The sequence below is a fragment of the Silene latifolia genome, chromosome 6, assembly GCF_048544455.1.
Source record: "Silene latifolia isolate original U9 population chromosome 6, ASM4854445v1, whole genome shotgun sequence".
Taxonomy (NCBI): domain Eukaryota; kingdom Viridiplantae; phylum Streptophyta; class Magnoliopsida; order Caryophyllales; family Caryophyllaceae; genus Silene; species Silene latifolia.
In genome coordinates, this window is record NC_133531.1 from 23,160,640 (window position 1) to 23,180,949 (window position 20,310).

Consider the following 20,310-nt stretch of genomic DNA (forward strand, 5'->3'; position numbering starts at 1 on the left):
ATACAACAATCCCGTTAGCATGTCCATTCTCGGAGAATCTTTATACGACAAGTGTAAATACTGACAATCTCCCACTTATACGTAAGGTATATGTATTCATTTGCGCTACCTAATTGGTTCAGAGTGTAGAAATTGCAAATGAAATGAGCAGAGAAAGTCCGAGGATTGAGGGTTTTTATGAGGTCACTAATAATAGCGGGCCTAGCGGGCCGCCCATGGGCAATTTTGCTTAGTCCAAGCCCGTCCATTTATTCTAGCGGGCCTAGTTTTCTTGTCCGTTACCCGTTTAATTTTTGATTTTTCTTGTCCAAGCCCGCTATTTTAGCGGGCCGAACAGGCTGGGCCAAACGGGTCGGCCCACACTTGATCAGCTCTAGCTTTGTGTTAACAACTCCGGGACAAAAAATAGTTCTCGTCTACCCTCTTAGAAATCGTTATAGAATAACTTTGAATACCCGTTTCCCCGTTTGGGTACGACTTGAACATTTTAAAAACATCATTACTTGGACGTCTTGGAAACATAAATTGAAAAAGATGCAATAAATATCAACCTAAAAAAGCGGTGTTGGAATTCGAAGGGGATGGTTTATGACCAACAACATTATGATAGAACGAAAAGTAATTCAAGCTAATGGAACAGCAAGAAGAGTAGTTGCCAACAGAGGGTGTAAACTGCAACACTCACTTTTGCAGCTTCTAGATCCTCACTTCCTACAGTCGTGATCGCAACTACTTAATCCTTTCTACGAAAAGCAAATCCAAATGCACATCTAAATAGACAACTCCAAAGAGATAGGAAATGGCCAAGGGTGAAGTAGCAATGATTTTTTCATCTCTCTTCAAAAAACCATGAATCAAGTAGATCACACAAACCAATGAATTAGCCGAGCAGAGCAGGTTTTGAATTAAACAAACCTGAAGAAAATGTTTTGTATAACTGGTTACTTTGGTTAAATAGCCGCAATGACTAGTTTGCTCTTTTTCCATTGTAAGGACAAGGCACACACACAATAAATAAACTTCAAAAAACAAAAGCCCCTTGCAGACGAATTGCCTCATATACAAGTTGTGAAACTTCAAACAATCATTTGCAACTTAAATATGCAGGGAACAATCATAACTTTGTGAAACTTCGGACCATCAAAATGAGTACCCAAAACATCTCAAGTAACCAATATTTATACTCCTACTACTCAGCATGTATGCACATTCATTCACATAAGAAAATTTCGCAAATGTACAGCAATTTATCGGACTTCATGTTAACTCTCAATAATGACGGCCAGTTTCATATAAATCACAGAGCTACAGCATATGCAGCAAATATTCAGAATTGGTTTTAACATAGGCAGCTGTTTAATTGTGAAAATGGGTGAAGCATTCTATTAGAAATCAACAATCACGAAGGAAAAAGAAGCTAAGGCAAAAGTACCTATGCATACCATAATGTAAACATGTATCTGAAAGATTCAAGACATACACAGCCAAGGAAAAAGAAGCTAAGGCAACATGATAGAAATAACACGAATTCTAGCTTCTCAAAGAGCAAGAGGCATCATCACAATTGATACATTCAAGGTTGATTAACTAACAGCCAGAACTCTCTTATTCATGGGAAGGACCTCAAATCACGGGCTCCATATCCTTTGAACAAAACTAAGTTCTCCCAATACTTCTCCAGCTTTAAATGAGAGCTCATATATCTTTTGAACGGTTGTACTTGGCCACTAGCTATATTATAAGCCTTATTCCCGCAAACTAAATAGCCGCCATCACTCTCACAGTAGAACACCTTGGTCAATCGATCCTTTGCTTCTTTTTCCTGGGTAAGGTTAACGAGCCTGGCCTTTTCAAGATTAGCAGAGCACAACTCGAATGCTTCATAACCATCCTGAGTTGATTTCCCTGAAAACCATAGAGTCCACGGCCTCTTTTGGTTGTCCAGGTCTAGCATCCATATGCTGGAAGTTACTTCAGAAATACTGAAAACGGCTAGCGACCCCCTAAGAAAAAACAGAAACCTCAAGGTGCCACTCTCTTCGCAAGTAAATGGCAGTTCCAAAAAGGTTAATTTTTCGTGATCAAAGTCAAAGGAAGCAAGATGAGTAAATGCATGTCTTTGGTTATCAATTTTTCCAAGCCAGTGTACTGCACCTCGAAAGAAAACAGCAGTTGATACATAGTCGAATAGCCTACGCCTATTATAACGGTTGAGAATAGGGACATTGAGGGGATCTTTTCGGACGGTCCATTGTTGATTACTGAGTGTATAAACTGCAAAATACATCTTTCCATCCTCTACATCCAGAGTATTAGGGTCAAACCCAACCACTTTATAACCCTGACTATCAGGGGAGAACCCAAACACATACCAATCATGGCTCCTAAACAAATAAGAGCTAAGTAGGCAAACAGGAAATATCAAGGATTTGCGAATACAAGGGTTCCACAATCTCAATTCATTAAGGTGACCGTGAGGAGCATATAGTGCAACTAAAAGCAAGCCATTACAGCTACCTATAATACGATACTTTTCAAAATGTGTTCTAAAAATGTGATCAACTTTAGCAAGAGTTTGAGCATCACGAACTGTCAACACACAACCTACACTTCCAGAGCATCCCATACCCTCAAAGGCTAACAATAATTTATTACTAATACTATTTTCAGAATTGATTCGGGAATGTTGGAAATGCATGTGAACGAAATCAGGGTTATCGATAATAGAATGCCAAGATTTACATACGCACCTGAATCGTAATAGAGTTTTCGCCGGTAATTTTGGTAAAATCTGAATCAAAATTTCAGGTGGGATATACGGCAATTTTGATGATGTTGTGGGATTCTTGCTGCTCCTCATTGTTTTTACAGCACTAAGTTACTTGATGGGAAACTCTCAGATCTAGTGATTTTGAGGAATAGCGTGAGATCAGAGATGTAAATGGTAATTGTGTGATGTAATTATGTAAACTGTAAATAAAGGGGTAGGTGGTTGGTGAGTTGGTGGTAATTGCGAGGCCACGTCCTTTTGGCTTCTCACATCTTCAACATTAATTACACATTTAACACCACCATTATCGTCTGTCTTTGGTTTAAAACAATACATACTCCCTTGTTCTTTATCACAAAATTTTATTGAAGACGGGCGATATCTGTCACAAGCTTGTGACGGATACCATTTTCTCTCACAAAATACTCATTGAGAGGTGAGTGGAAAGCACATGGAGGTGCCCCACCTTGTCCCCTCTCCCTTTTAGTGAGAGGTCTTCAGCTTGTGACGGGATTAGCCCGTCACAAGCAAGACGCTTTGGTTCTTTATATACTTCCTCTATTTTTTTATATATGACTTTCTCGCATTTCGAGACACCCTCTTCTCTCTTCAATATCTCTTAAAATATAAGACTAAATATTATGATATGTATACTCACATGAAAGCGTTTTTCGTAAGAAATTTAATGGTACCATATTTATATTTTTTGAACAAATATATTTTTGTAAATATTAAAGTCAAAGGCTTACCTCGTAAATGCAAAACGTCATATATAAAAAATTTATTCTTTATAGTATATCGTTTTGTGTTTTCCTATGTATTAGTTCCTCAATTTTCCTAGTTTTACCTCATTTGATTTGTTGCGGTGTTCAAGACGCCATTTTAACTGTATTTTTCGACGTATATATGTTTTTTTTTTAACCATAAAATATATCTTGATATTAATTGTTTTGGTTTATTAATAAATACGAAGTACTAGTTTTTATTCTCCAATTTATTGACGATTAAGGTTCGGAAAATGAACCTAAAAAAAGTAAATGGGAGTGAAAATAGGAAAATGGAGGGAGTATTAATTATGGGTCTTTAAGAGCATGCAATGGTAGATTTTTGTCTCGAGTTTGTCAATAAGAACTTTAATTAAAGTTCTTCCCATTGTGGGTATCATTGAGTTTCTTCCCATTGTGGGTATCATTGTGTTTGTCAAATAAAGAACTAGGTTCTTGTTTAAGAACCAAGTTCTTTGATAGTTTCAAAAAAAAAAAAATTAGTTTAATGTAGATAAAATAATTAAAATTGGGTCCCAATTAAGAACCAACAAAAAGTTCTTTCTTATGATAAAAAGTTCTTAAATCTAGTCATTAATAAAAAAATGACTTAGCATAGAAAGAACTTTATTTAAAATTCTTCCACTGTACTTGCTCTAATATTATCCCCCATGTAAATCTCTTTTTATTGGTTGATTTGAATCATTTTCACTTTTCAAAGTCCTAATTAAATGCTTAAATAATGTTAAGGGATATTCTCTTGTACATCCTTGAACTTTTCGTTTTCTAGGTGTATTTTTCGTTTTTTAGAAAAAAACTTTAACCGGAAATAATTCTCTGTTACGAACTAGGTAGAACCAAAACGGACACGGACACGACACGAAAACGTGATACGGCATCCCATGAAATTTAGGACACGGGTCACGCTATTTAATAACAAAAAAAACATATTTTATGGTTATAAATAACGTATGATTTTATTTTTGTAATGTATTTGATACTAAATTTAGGTAACTGAAGATAAAATTCGACCTTAACTATAACTAATTCTCATTTCCCACTCAAACCAATCTTCTAATCAATCTCTTTTGACAATTTATTCTTCGTCTAAACTATAACATGTTTAGGCGTGTGTCCGACGAGTGTCGGGTGTCCGTGTGTCCGACACGGGATGGCTAGTTAGGAAGAGCGTCAGTGCTACCTAGGTTACGAGTCCAGAAAACGGTATTTTTTTTCTTCAAACTAATTATCTCGTAAAGGCCTTAAATTTGAAAAAAAAAAACCCGTTTGTTCGACTCATAACCGTTAGTTATGGTTGGTCAAAACTTTTTAACGAATAAACTTTGATCGACTATGAATTTAGACGTCGATGAATCTGTAACAACAACTTTTGTATTGCGATAACTGAAATACAAAATAAGGAAACAATTAAATTTTATTAATAAATATCAAAAATACGTGTACAATCTCTAATGTATCCTCTGATTCTAATATGCCGTAAGGGGTACGTGTACGGGGTACACGTGAGGGGTACGCGTGTAGACAAATTTAATTGCTCTACGCGCGATGTAAATTTGATTTCTTGAGAGGGTCACGATGACTTGAATCTCTCTTGAAGGTTTGAACTTGTGATTGAATCTTCAACGCAGGCGGCACGATTTAATGTGCTTGTTGACTGCTTGCAATGATTTTGACAGAGAGGATTTGTAGGAATTTGTACCTTGTTCTCTCTAGCTTCTTTGCAATTATGAATTTCCAACCCTTTGAATGAATGAGGAGAGCTCTATTTAAAGAGTTTCAATTCCCCTTGTTGGACTTTCATGGTCACAGACCCATTTGTAGGTTTATTAGCAATCTTGGCCCAAATCTGATCTTTTTCGGGTTTAATGATCCGAATAACTCCTTTGTAATCCGAATCGACCCATATTTCATTTAATCGGGACAAAATAATTAAATTAAGTTAAAATTTGGTATTAACTTAAAATAATTAATTTATTTTATTTATTCAGCACATTAATAAATTTTCTGTGCCTACAAATTGCCCCCTCGAGACCTTGTCACGTGCACCTCCTGGTGTCTTGACGTGGCGGGGTCTCGATTCATTTTGCTGACTTGGGAGTCGATGATGGACACCATAACTTGTCGCGAAGGCGGCTCCACTTGATTTGACTTGACTTGGAAATAGATAGTGAACATCCTAACTTCTCGCAAGAATGATCCATTTTTTTTGTCACCCTGTCATTATCTAACTTGGCGGGTGAATTTGTATTTGACTTAAAAGTCAAGGGCACCTCAACTTATCGTTGAGACAATTCATTTTTCTTGTAATGTCACCCTATCATTATTTAATTTGGCGAGCGACTTTTTTTTTTCTTCTGACTTGGAAGTCGGGCAGCGTACCCGAACTTGTCGTAAGGGTAGTAGCTTGCGGAATTTTTTTTGACGTCACCCTGTCATTATCTGACTTGGCGGATGACACACAGACCGACCCTTTTTAGTCAAATTGCTTATGCTTTGGTTTTGTGAACTTTCCATAACATCTCACTTTCCAATAAGAGCACAAGTCGACTGATATTATGATACCAAAACTAAACCCAATAACTTAATATTTAGGAAAGTGGTATCATACTAAATTTCTTAAACTTACCCAGGGTTTATAAAGACTCAAGACCTATATATACTCAACTGCCTTGACTCTCATGCTATACGCAACATCTCCGAATTTCTGACCTCATTGCGCTTGATTCTTCGCCCAAATACCCAAAAGGTACGAGCATCTTCTCCTTTCTCGTTTTATTATCGTCTTCAAATGATGCTAAGGAATCTTGAACAACTTATCCATGTTTCACGATAACATGAGAGGCAAAATATAGCCTTGTACTTGCGTGAATATGCATCATGTATCTTTTATCTCATATAGAACAGCAGGCTGACTTATTTCCTTGAACTTTCTTGTACGAGTTTTAGAATACTTTTGCCTAATCCTTGCGTAAAACTCTTGGATTGTTTTCTTATTTGTCAATGTCTTACAACACCGCACTCTTAATTCCTTTGTCTTCTTGCGCACACACAAATTGTAGAGCTATTATTTTCGAGATGGGTAAGATACTATCAGTCTATCACCTTTTCGCTTTTGTGCAGCTTCATACTTTTTTTTTTTTTGTTGAATCGTCTTCTTCGTTAGCTGCATATGCTAATTCCGTATCTATTGAACAATCAAAACTGACACAACCAAACGATTCAGAAGCTTTGCCTTATGTTGCTGGACCCCCTCCCTTTTTGGTACCTCTGCCTTACTCTTTTCATAATAACAGTAGACTCAGACCGACGCACGAATACCGGTCTTCTCCTCTGCGCATATGTTGAGTAAAGTTAGTAACTCCTAATTATTTCTCACTGAGTGGTCTATGATCCTTTCTTGATCTCTGTCTTTGGCTTTGGAACAAAGGGACATAAAGGCACTAATTTCTCACTTCATTGTCCTTTGTTCATTGCGTCAGTGTGGTGATAACATCCCTGAACCCCATTATATGCGCTTGACAAATTCTGTGGAAATTTTTAAAAGAACTTGACTAATGACGATGCCCTCTTTTTTTGTTTGTTTACATGACCCGCCATTCTCGTCGTCGAAGTTGTGCGGCATGATGGCTGAACCATCAGGTATTATCTCACTTCATCGCTGCTTGACTGACCAAACAATTAACCAAATCAGGCCGTGACTTGACCCAAATCTCAGAGACTCGAAAGAGTGTTCAAATTCGGGTTGATTTTCGGCACAAGTTTTTCAACTCCGACATACATATTTTGCCAACCTGGACTTGTAAAACTCACCCTTTAAACTTATTTTAGCCTACGAATTAACATTTGCTATTTCATCTGACCAATTTATCGTATGAAAGGAGCTTTGAGGCATATCAAATTTGTCGTGAAATAAAGTTTTTTTTTTTGTTATGAATTTGATTCATTGACGCATCATATATTGCTGCAATGCATGATGATTTTGTTTTTGTTTCATTGATTTCTTATCCTTTGCAGGTTTCGAAATCTGAGTTGGTTTATTTGTACCTTCCTTGACCATTATTTCAGACAACGATGATTCGACTATGCATATAAAGGCTAGAATATGAAATGTTCTTCATCTTAACCTCCTTTATTTTTCATTGCAGCTGGATATTTCCGGAGGATCTTAATTCAACATTGACTCGCTTGGGTTACACCGTCCCATTTAAAGTAAGTGTCTTTTCCATCTGTATACTGCGCACCACATCGTCCCCTGATTTCATGAAAAACAGAGTGCGTGGACAGCCCCTGTTGTCGATCAATTTTACATCATAGAGAATGATCTTTGACCCTAAAGCTTCCCATATTCTCAAAATTTGCAGTCCCACGATTCCTAAATATCGAATAACTCGGATTTTCGTTATCGTTTGATCCCCCAACGACCTCAGCAAAGACCGTCACAAACAATCACCCTTTTTTTTTTTCTTTTTTTTGGCAAATTCTTGAGTTATTTCTCCTGTCCGTCCATACTTTTGCATTCGTGATGTTAACCTTCATCTTCTCCTTTTTATCATATGTGCAGAATTCAATTCGTTTGGTACCGAAAATTGTCTCTGGTTTCTCAACCCATTAAGCAAACTTCAAGTAAGTTGTTATCCGGACATCGTTGCGTCTCGACTTGTTGTATTAGTCTTCATCGCGTGTCTTCCCTTCTATACAAGCAGAATTTACTTTGATTAGCACCGCAAACCGATCCGCCTCTAACTTATTGGAGTAGTTTGAAGATTCCCAGTAAGTTGTTTGTCTTGCTTTTGACATACCTTCGATCAGACTTTGGCTTAATTGAGATTGATGGCTATGTAAGCTCCTTGTTTCAATGATTTAGTTAATTAATTTTTTTTTCTTTGAAAATATTGAACCAGTTCCATTGAATATATTCACCAAGATTATCTTTGACAAAAATCCGACTCGTGAATTAAAGCGTGATATATTCCATCATATGTTTTGACAATCAAATTCTATACCGTTATACCCATGTAAACTTGATTATGCTTCAGTAAAGTCGTCTTATGAGTGTATACTCATGTTTGTATTTCCTTAGCTGTTCATGAACATAGTCTTACCATGCTTAGGAAACTTAATTCATCTCTTGTCTAATGCTCTGACCATAGTATTGATTTCGACCTTGACCTCGGCATCGATCAGCACATACGCTCGAGTTAATGCCCTCGCTCGAGTTACAAGCTGACGTTACTCAACTCGGCTTCGAAATTCTGGCTGCGCATGCTTACTTGCTTGCTCAATCAATGTTTTAGTATAACCTTGAAATATTGACACGATGCTACTACATACTTGCCAAAATCTCGACTAATTTGATCGTAGCTTTACTCGAAGTTTTGCTCCTTATTTGCACTTTGATTCCACTTTGGACTTAAAACCTTTTTTTTTATAAAGGACACCTGATTTGTTGTCGACGGTCTTTATATCCGAGCTTTCGAAATCTGACTTGGCTCTTTTTTTTTGTTTTTGTATGTTTGAGTTCAGCTAGGCTTTATTTCGTCTCTGCAAAAAAAAGACTTGCTTTCTCTTGAGGTAAGGTAGTATACCCACTTCCAAGGTTTTTTTTGTTTTCTTTCTTCCTTATCACACGTAATATATTATACTCATATATGTATATCTCCTCCCTCCCTTTGTTGAACACTCACTTCTACACATCTTCCCAATTGTATCTATGCTTTTTTTTCTTCTTTTTGACAGCATTTGCAGGGCTTACATCCCGTCTTTTTGACTACTTTCAATTTATCAATATTTCATGCGAAGCAGTCTTATTTGTCCACCGCGGAAGATTTATTACTTCAGACAATATTTTAGCCTTCAGTCGAGTTGTCAGGGTGAATCCATTTTGGGTCATCGCGACAGAGTGAAGACTTATTACCTGTCAGGGTGAATCCATTTTGGGTCATCGCGACAGGTTGTGTCAGGGTGAACCCATTCGGGTCATCGCGACACAGTTTTGAAGACTTATTGCCTGTTAGGGTGAACCCATTTTTGGGTCATCGCGACAGGTTGTGTCAGGGTGAACCCATTCGGGTCATCGCGACACAGTTTTGAAGACTCATGCAATGAACCTCTTTATGAAGACTATTATTTCATTACCCTCTCCCCTTGAGACATGCCGGATGAATACACTTATTGATTTGATGTCTCTCCAACTTGTAAAAGATCTCCACATATTCTTTATATTTACTTGTATTTGTCCTTTTTTGCAGGGTTGCAATGGTGTACCTGAAGGAATTTCGCAAGGGGAGCGACATATATCTTTCTGTAGTTGACCGCAAGGATCAAGATGCTGCATCTGGAACTTACTTTCTCACAAGCAAATCGCTTCGTATGCTAGAAGGTGGAGCAGCCAGTCTAACAAGGGATTCTTTGCTAAATGAAATGTCCATGAAGCTTGACGCCGAGAACTGACGCTTGCTCACGCTACCTTTTAAAAAATAACCTTAAAGTGAAGCCTGGTACAAATTATACTTATGAGTTACTTGGGCGTTAATCATCTCGGGAAAAGTTAGATGGGGATCCTTCAACCTGAAAATTTACGGGGAATCGATCTACATGCCAAAATATTGGGAGTGGACTGAAGATATACTTGCTCGCTTTAGTGACATCCTTTCGACTGCTTCTATCCGTCAAGTGGTCTATGCTTCCTTATATTCTTATGATAAGGACTTACATATCATGCGTGCCTTCTTCGAAGGATGGTGTCCTGGTACTAATACCTTTCATACTGTAGAAGGCGAATTTTCTATCTCCCTGTGGGATCTGAAGAAACTTGGAGGTCTCCCTGTTGTGGGAGAGATTTATGATGAAACGGTGCCTCAACTTAGCATCCTAAAGTCAACGACTGAAGAAAATAATTTGACTGTCCCTACTACGTGCACTTTCTTGTTTTCTTTGCGTTTCACTACCTTGCGAAGGAATCAAAGGACAAGGGTGAACTTTTCGCTCAAAGAATGGATTGACTTTTGGTGCAAAAGACAGGTTGTACATCCGCCTCCTGTTAAAGCGCGAAGGACCACCAAAAATCCTCCAGCTTCAACCCAGAATCCAAGTGGTGAGATTGAGCCCCGAACATTTGATGAATGGACAGAGGAAGAACACTCCTTATTTGAAAAGCTTGGTTGCAATGATTCCCGACGGGCAAAGATTTATTTAGCCGCGCATTTATCATGTTGGCTTTGCGTATTTGTTTTTGGGAAGATAGCGACAGATTAATTAGACCAGCTACCTTCGAGATTGCAAGTATGATGGCAGAAGGTCGAGTTTTTAGTCTGGCGATTCCTGTATTAGCTAGCATTTACAAAGGTTTGAATGGGTTAGCCACGTCTATGAACCCCGGCACATTACTTATACGGGTGGATTGCAAATTACTTTGACACTTATCATGTGATAAATCCATCACCGGCAGGTCCCCATATGACTAAGTATTCAGGTCCTGTTGGAGGGAGGAATGGAAAACCCGAAGAAGCTCGAAAACTCATGCACGAGGGAAGAAAATTTGATGCAAAGCGTTTTATGTTAAATAAACACAGAGTAGATGTCTTGTTAGACAATGGTGACCTCGATGCCCTGGGGCTCGACTATCTTGCATCCCTTCGTTCCTCCTATTTGTGTTTGCGTCTGAGTAATGGGTTTCACCTTGAACCTTATAATCCCCACCGGTTTAGTAGACAATTTGTCTTTTGTCAAGACATTCCCGGCGTATTGAATCGTGGTTCAGACAAACCTGACGTCACATGCTTTGAGGCACTGAAATATTGGCAAGTGTTTTTGTTTACAGGTAGCATGTCTCGCGTTTACCTTCCCAGTCCTTCGTTCAGATGGGATGAGAATGTCACCCCTGGTTTTACTAAATGGTGGAAGGAACTCTACCCGAAGGATCTAAGAAAGAATGTTGACATTCTTGTGCATAGTACCGGAAGTGACCACAAGACTAAGAAGCGTGATCATCATGGGGATACTAGAAATCAGCCTCGAGAGCAAGCAAAGATTGCCCTTAAATCCAAAGTTGTTGTCCTTAAAGCGAAAGGTCACATTGAGAACAAACACCACAAAGCGATTGATTCGAGATTGACCCTAAACATGATCGTCGTGGCAAGAGAAAAGTGTCTGTCTTGGATGCAGATGATGTTAGACTAGACGCCCAGATTTTTGAGGGGGTGTCGAGTGCATCAAGAATGCCTTTGCAGACACTGGTCAGCTTCTCTTCTCTTGTGATTATAGTTGTTTATTTATTTATTTCCCTACTTGATCATCATTTTTTTTTTCAGGAAGGTGAATGTGCCTTGGAGACAGTCTCCCTTGCTCCGGAATATCGTCCTCCGCATCGTCCACCAAAGATGAAGCCTGGAAAAGGGAAGGGGCTTATGATTCTTAATAAATCAATACCCGTAGGAGACTCTTCCGCCCAAACATCTCGTGGGAGCGACGACGTTCGTTTGCCAATGGTAGTCAAACTGCCATGGATAGTCCAGCCTCAACTCATATGTCTCCTCCTTGCAAATCTGACGATCGAAGGCAGACGTTTAAGCCTCTAACAATACCATTTAAACCTACCACGCTCCCGACGTGCTCCAAAGCCTCATTTCGTCCACCTCATTCACTTAAGGGGATTTTTGACAGAGCACTAGACGCGATCCGCTTGCAGGTCTTGGGAGAATTAAAAAATGCAAGCTTCTCTAATGTAGAGGAAGTGGCAATGAAGGCTAACGTGTGTTATGAGGGCATTCGACAACTCAAAGGTGACTGTTCTTCACTACAGGCACGAGTGGATTCTTATGTGGGTGCGGTCCATGCTTACCTTGCACTCGAGAAGCAGGCAGCAAAGTGTCATCATCCTGCATTGCTAGAGGACAAAAGGCTGGAGTGGCATCAAAAGATTGAGGATACCAAATCTCTTCATGATAAGGCGCAAGAAAAGCATAAAGAGCAAGTTGTGGAACTTTCTGTTACTCTGGAAGAAATAAACGATCTTGAAGCTAAACTCAAGCAAGCACGAGAGAAGGAAAAGACATTGCGAAGCAATTTAGAAGCTGAGGATATATCTTTAATCTCATTGCAAGATGATCTTCAGAAGTTGGAGAGAGAATTAACCGAGTTTGACGATATCCCTGTTCTGAGTCCTGAAGAGGAAGCCTTACTTCAAGAGCGGAGAGTTGAATTGGAAGAGACGTGGGCTTCTCTGGATGTTGATCCATAGGCACTTAGATTTTTTTTTTTTTTTAGATTATCTAGATTTCATCCATTTTTTTTTGTAGCCTAATGGACCAAATGCTTCTAAGATGTTTGTTTGTCTTAATTGTTTTCTGCGCAATAACACCCTTTCAGCGTGTTACATTTCATTATATTTATTTATACAAACAAATATTTACAATACTGTTTATTTAGCCGTTCACAGTTTAAACTCTTGCGGGCCAGGAGTAATTATTTTGATGTAATTTTTTTTTTTGTGGCTGCACTTGAACAAAGTGTTTGCTCAAACTGCCTACATACTTGCAAAGCTACCAAGATGACAACTTGCAAGATCAAGCCAACGTAGTTCAAAAGACGGATTTTTTTTGTTTGGAGGTGTGGCTGCACTTGAGCTACATGTTCACCCAAGTTGCCTACGTACTTGTGAAGCACAAAGTGTATTTCACAAGATCAAGCCGACGTAGTTCATAAAGGAAGGAGTACTTTTTTTTTTTTTTTTTTTTTTTTACAGTTTAATCTCTTGCTTAGGAGCTTTGACTTGCAGTTTAAGCTCTTGCTTAGGAGCCTTCACTGTTGGGATTTAAGAATAGTAACGCTTCAAAAACTTCCCATTGATTGGGCCTACTCGAACGCCGTCTTCATCCACGATTTTGTAAGCACCATTTGTATAGACCTCCTGTACCACATATGGACCATCCCACTTAGAGGTGAACTTGCCAGGCGGCTTGTGAGAGGTGATGATTGGTCTTCGATCTTTGCAAGGACGAGGTCTCCTACTTGGAAAGAACGAGAGTGCACCTTTTTGTTGAATGCGCGTGACAACCTTGCTTGATAGCACTGGAGCTTTTGTTGAGCCTCTAATCTCTTTTCATCGAGAGCTTCCAACTCTTCTAATCGCAATTTGTCATTCTCATCATCTGTGAGTCCCTCCTGAATAGAAATGCGTAAGGAAGGGATCTGCAACTTCAAAGGCAACACGGCCTCCACTCCATACACCAACGCGTACGGGGTTGCCTGAGTAGGTGTTTTGTATGTGGTACGATATGCCCACAACGCCTCACCAATTCTTTCATGCCAATCTCGCTTTGACTTTGCTACTACTTTTCTCAACAAGTTGCAAAGAGTTTTATTAAAGGCTTGACCAAACCATTTCTGAGAGGCATTGTACATGGATGACTTGTATTGTTTGAACTTGAATTTTCTCCCGGACTTGTCATCGGATGGTTGAAAAATTGTTTCCCATTGTCAGTTGTGATACGTTGAAGTACACCATATCTGTAGATGATTTGGGTTCTAATGAAGTCCACAACATTTTCTTTCTTCACTTCCCGTAGCGTGATGGCTTCCGCCCATTTTGAGAAGTAGTCAGTGGCAGCGAGGATATACTCGTGTCCATTTGTGGCCTTTGGAGTAAGAGGTCCCACAACATCAAGTCCCCAAGCTCCAAAGGGCCATGAAGAAACAGTAGGATGCAACGGCTCCGGCGGTTGGTGTATGAAGTTTGCGTAGAACTGACAGGGTTCACATTTTTTCGCAAAGTCCATACAATCTTGCACCATGGTTGGCCAGTAATACCCCATTCTCTTTACACGATCATGAAGTTTAGGCCCAGATTGATGAGCACCACAAATGCCAGAATGAGCTTCATGCATTGCTTCAGTAGCTTCGTCCTTGCTTAGACACCTCAACCATTGGCTTGAGAAAGAACGTCTGTAGAGTGTCCCTTTATAGTGAATGAACTTTGGAGCACGTCGACGTATTTCTACCTTGTGTCTGGGATCATCGGGTAGTTTTTGGTGGTCCAAAAAATCAATGATAGGTTGACGCTTGATCATCTTCATCAATCGTGTAGACGCATATCATGTTGGTTGTATCTACATTTTCCTCTCCTTCAAGCAATGATACTACCCAACGATTGCAGATTGGGACTTGCATAAACTCTTCGCTTTGAGTGCCAAAGTGGCGCAAGATTAGCAAGCGCGTCGGCCAACTTATTGGCACTCCTTGGCACATGACCAACATGGATGTCCTCAAGTTGATTCAACAGTTGTAATGCCCGTTGATGGTAGGGAATCAAGTCTTCCTTTTTTACTTCATATTCACCAAGGACTTGGTTGACCACCAGCTTCGAGTCGCCGTAGATGTCCATATCTCTAACACCTATTTCGATCGCCATTTGGAGGCCGAGTATGAGAGCTTGGTATTCTGCCATATTATTTGAGCACAACTGAGTGAGCGTAAAGGAGTATGGCATGAGATGATTTTGTGGAGTTACGAATACTTTTCCGGCTCCAGCTCCGTCCTTCCTTGAAGCACCGTCAAAGTACATTTGCCATGGAGGTAGGACGTCCACATAGAAAATTTCTTCTCCTGGGAGGTCATCTGAAATTTCCCACTCTGCTGGCACTGGATGATCAGCAAAGAAGTCGGCGATAGCTTGACCTTTGACAGCCTTTTGAGGCACGAACACCAAGTCATACTACTTAAGTAATATTGCCCATTTCGCAAGTCTTCCAGACAAGACTGGTCTTGAGAGTATGTACTTGATTGGATCAGCTTTTGAGACCACGTGTATGGTATGCGGCTGCATGTAGTGCCTCAACTTCTGGATGGCGAACACCAAAGCAAGACATATCTTCTCTATGGGCAAGTAATTCAACTCAGCTCCAACCAAGGTACGACTCAAGTAATAGAGTGCTCTCTCCTTACGGTCTTCGATTTCTTGAGCACACATTGCCTCCAGTGAGCATTCTTGTGCTGCGATGTAGAGGACAAGTGGCTTTCCTGGAATTGGTGCCCCCAGCACTAGTGCACTGGCCAAGTACTTCTTGATGCTATCAAAAGCATTTTTGCATTTTTCATCCCGTTGGAATGGAGCATCCTTTTTCATGAGATGGCTGAATGGTTGGCAACGTCCTACTAGGTTAGATATGAACCTTCGAATGTATGCCAAACGTCCTTGCAATCCGCGCAACTCTTTTAACGTCTTTGGTTCCAGCATTTCGTTGATGGCTTTAATTTTTGTTTGGTCAATTTCAATGCCTCTATGCCTAACCACAAACCCCAAGAACTTCCCAGCTGTGACACCGAACACACACTTGAGTGGATTCATCTTGAGTTGACATTTTCTAAGTCTTTCAAAGACGGTTCGAAGGTCTTTGATATGGTCTTCTCTTTTCTTTGATTTGACAACCACGTCATCAACATAACACTCTATTATTTTATGCAGCATATCATCAAAGATCTTTTGCATTGTGCGTTGGTACGTAGCGCCAGCGTTCTTTAATCCAAACGGCATGACTGTGTAGCAGAAGATCCCTTTTGGGGTTCGAAAACCTGTTGCTTCTTGATCTTCAGGTGCCATATGTATTTGATTGTAACCAGCAGTACAATCCATGAATGAGAGGGCTTCATGACCAGTGGTTGCGTCAATCATTAACTCTGTCACTGGCAAAGGGAAGTCATCCTTCGGGCATGCATCACTAAGGTCTCTGAAGTCGACACATATGCGCAGTTGTCCATTCTTCTTTCTGACCGGGACAATGTTTGCTATCCAGGTAGAATATTTGACTTCTCTAATGAAACCTGCTTCAATGAGTTTATTGACTTCCTTTTCAATTTCAGGTACAAGCTCCGGCCTGAAACGACGTTGAGGTTGTTTTTTGGGACTGGTGCCTTTCTTGATTGCTAGACGATGAACTGCAATTTTTGGGCTGAGTCCAGGCATCACTTTATAGCTCCAAGCGAAGACATCCTTGTACTCGACCAACAACTTGTAGTACTCCTCTTCTTCTTCTTTAGTCAGCAGAGCACTAATATAAATGGGGCGAGGATCTTCCGTAGTTCCCAAGTTGAGCTCCTTGAGTTCATCCACAGTCGATTGCCCCCCCCGTCTTCAAGTGTTTCCGGGGCCTCATCGGCCTCAACTTCTTCACTCTCATCAGGTATCTCTTCTACTGTGATGTGATATGACGACGTTGTAACTTCTAAATCTCCTGGCTTCTTTACACCAGAAGGACGTAAAGATGAAGGAATAGGCTCAACATTTTTTGACTGGCCTGTGAGAACTAGTACGCGCCTCCTTGCTTTGAGTGGCTCATGCTGGATGATATCCACTACTTGCATACGCTTCATGCGAGATGGTATTGCGCTTCTCAAATCATCACTTACTCTTACTTCTTCTTCATTTTGTGTTGCAGAAGTTGAGAGAGGACGACCCTCACCACTATTCCTCTTGAGAGCCCCTAGTCGACTGAAGACTGTTTTTGATGGACCACCCAAGCGTTCATGTATTGCGCCCTTCTTGTTTATGCGCAACGAAGGTGTTGACACTTTGACCTTACTTTCTCCTTGATTGCCAAGCCTAGCAAAAACATAAATGTGTTTGGTTGAAGCATTTGGTCTCCCTAACTTTGTAAATATAGAAGGACGACACTTCTCTATAGGTGGACTTATTCGATCGAAGACTGAAGATGGATGCATCTTTTCCTCTCCTTCTTCATTTTCTTCGACCTCTTCTCTTGTGATATCTTGAGAAGATGCAGAGCCCCTTTTCTACGAGCACCAATCTTCACAGGCGCAGGAGACTCATATCCGAGCCCGGCCCTGGTCACCATGAAGCTCCCATCTTGCTTGAATACTTCATGTTGCACTTTGTTAAGACCGTACGGCTCAACTTTTATAACTTTGCCAAGAGGAGTCGGATTTGTAAAGTCATATCCAGCCTTTGCCAGTAGCTTGTAAGCATTGGAATCAAATATCCCTTTGTTTTCTTCATTTGATGATTGACTGGATGAACAGACGAAACCATTCAGAGGAGGTCTCACAATCTTCGTTTGAGATGAACTTGGTAGAGGTGTAACGACTTTGGCTACCCATTCCTGCTTGAACATCAGACTTGACTTTTTATCCTTAGGCTCTATCTTTGGTGTTAGACACTCTGCAAAAGGACTCTCCCCATCTTTGCGGCGAGACTTCGGGATGTAGCGTAGTACTGGTGGTGTAGTTTTATGCGGCGTCTCTTGCTTCTTGGGTGACGCAACAGGAGTAGCTGTTTTGTTGACCTTGTCTACATCTTTCTTAACATCATTTTCTTTAGCAGGACTTGCAGCTTCATCTTCTTTGATGATGTTCTTTTCCCGCTTACCTCCTTTTTCCTGTTGAAGAGATGGTGGTTGGCATGAACTCACTGGAAGTACCATTCTCTTCAAAGAATTTTGCATCAGCGAAGAAAGAGTCGACCTTAGAGAAAGGTTTGGCGTCTCCGTCTATTTTCCTTTCGCCACCACGATAATATTTCAAGCATTGATGGAGGGTTGAGGTGACAACTCCATTCTCGTGCTTCCAAGGTCGTCCCAGCAATAGTTTGAATGATGTCTTGCCATCCATGACATGGAACAATGTGTCGGAAGAAAGATCACCCATGGTAAGGTTCACACGGATCATGCCAACCGCACGCTCCCCATTCAAGTTGAAACCATGAATCATTGTTCGACTACTGAAGAGTTCATCCATCGTGATCCCTAATTCGTTCATGGTAGCTTTTGGCATGAGATTGACTCCTGAGCCTCCATCTATTAAAATGCGCTTGACCTTTTGCCCCGGATGTACCGGACACATAAAGTGGCCTGTTGTGAGGCTTGGATCCAAGAAGTAAATCCTCATCTAAAAACTCAAGGCCGCATTGCATGAGACACATCCATTGATTGCTCAAGAGGCTCAATTTTTTCTTTCATCTTGCCCGCATACAACTCGGGCTTCTCAAGTCCTTGAATTATCAGCTGACGCTTCTCTTTAGGTAGATGAAAGATTTGCTTCCATCCCATGTTTGTAGGAAGGGCGTCAAGAGCAGCCACTATTTCGTTCTCCTTTTCAGAATGCAACTGTTGTGCCAATACCGCATCATCTGGGCCTCCTTCCTCTATCTTCTTTTTATCATCACCACCTTCCGTAGCTGAGACGGTGCATACGGTAACCTTGTTTAAGAAGTCTTGTGGGAAGAATTCTTTTAAGGTGACGGGACTCGGTGGTTCTTGCTCAAGTACATCGATAGGCAAGACATGTGGTTTGATCACTGTTTTGGGCTTTTTCTTTCCCTTCGTCTTGCGAGGTTTAGTCTACTTTGATTGTTTTCTTCGACGGTGAACAGGTTGCGCTATCTGTCTTGTTTGTTTCTTTGACTTCTTGCGCGTAACCAAAGTCCAACCTTCATCGTCATCTTCATGCTTCTTTTCCTCATTCTTATTCTGAGGAGGTAGTTTTTCTTCCAATGACATTGGAGGTAGCGACGGCAATGACCCTTGGATCTATAATGCCACAGGCTCAAAACTTCCGAACTGCAACATATACACACATTGTCCTTGCCGTATAATTGGCTCGTCAAGTTGCTCCAGGACTACAGTAGTTTGATTTGTGGTTACTGTGTTCTCCAAGTCAAGAATGATCTTCCCTTCCTTGGAGAGCTGCATGATCTTCTCCTTGAGTGTTATACACTTTTCAATAGGATGACTCACCAGCCTATGATAACGACAGTAATTGGGATCGTTTGTCTTGTTTGCTTGCTCAGGGCGCTTGGACTCTGGCAATTGTATAACCTTCTTTTCCAAGAGGTCATCAAGCATTCCGGATAAGTCGAATCGGGAATGGATATTTCTTAGCCTGCAACTCTTTCAATGTAGGCTTGTCTCGTTGGTAGTTGTGAGAGAATGACTCTTTCTTCTTTTCATACTTAGGCTTTGATGAGATTTTGACAGGTGCACTTTCTTTGGTTTCGACGACCATTGTTTCCTTTGTCGACGATTTGGAGTTCTTATCAGTTTTCTTGAACTCCTTCTTTTCACTTGGCACCTTAGAAGAACTTGGTCGAGCACTACCATGTTCTTTGATTGTGATCTCCATGTCATGGGCGCGGGTAGCCAGGTCTTGGAAGCTCTTTGGCATGATCCCTTTCAGGATGTAAAGAATGTCCCATTTCATCCCGTTGACGCACATTTCAACTGCTGACGCTTCACTTAAGCGATCCTTGCATTCGGACTCACGCGACGCCAATTGTTGATATAATCAACGCAGGGCTCATCTTGCCATTGAGTTGTCTTTGTCAATTCGCTCATCGACGACACGCCTGGTGTTGTAGAATCTATTGAGGAATTCATCTTCCATGTGACCCCGGTGTCAATTGACTCGAGTCCGGATCGTGTACCCGTCGAACGCGATCCCTTTGAGCGAACGAACGAATCGCGCTTCACCAAACGATCACCTTCGTTCCAAAGCATTGTTGCATGTCTCGGCGAAGTGGGCGATGTGTTGCTTTGGGTTCCCCTTCCCGTCGAACTGTTGAAATTTTGGAGGCCGATAGCCGAGATGGCATCGCAGATCGCCAATCCTCTTAGTTTAAGGCTTGATGTAGCGTCCACTACTTGTCGAGCTATCATCCAACTGACACTTGATCGTCTTGGCTATTAACTCATGCACCTTCTCTTGGTGAAGTTCTTTGATCTCATTCTTTGGCTTTTCCCTATCCTCGCC

At 40.7% G+C, this 20,310-nt stretch overlaps 2 protein-coding genes across 3 annotated transcripts; both read right to left on the reverse strand.

The window, feature by feature from the left end:
- Positions 1–1,418: 1,418 nt before the first annotated feature.
- LOC141586530 (putative F-box protein At5g47300) lies at positions 1,419–3,085 on the reverse strand. Of its 2 annotated transcripts, XM_074407791.1 has the most exons (2): positions 2,751–3,078; positions 1,419–2,003 (listed from the first exon to the last, which is right to left on the reverse strand). In XM_074407791.1, exons 1-2 carry the CDS (start codon positions 2,858–2,860, stop codon positions 1,610–1,612), a joined length of 504 nt encoding a protein of 167 aa, XP_074263892.1. In that variant the 5' UTR covers positions 2,861–3,078; the 3' UTR covers positions 1,419–1,609. The 2 variants fall into 2 exon arrangements, with proteins under 2 accessions (XP_074263892.1, XP_074263891.1); XM_074407790.1 differs by having other exon boundaries at positions 1,419–3,085.
- Positions 3,086–14,677: 11,592 nt separating this feature from the next.
- On the reverse strand, positions 14,678–16,513 carry LOC141587786 (uncharacterized). The gene is made up of 4 exons (XM_074409255.1): positions 16,168–16,513; positions 15,723–15,864; positions 15,284–15,620; positions 14,678–15,238 (listed from the first exon to the last, which is right to left on the reverse strand). The coding sequence occupies exons 1-4, from the start codon at positions 16,511–16,513 to the stop codon at positions 14,678–14,680; spliced, it is 1,386 nt and encodes a 461-aa protein (XP_074265356.1).
- Between the last annotated feature and the right edge of the window lie 3,797 nt (positions 16,514–20,310).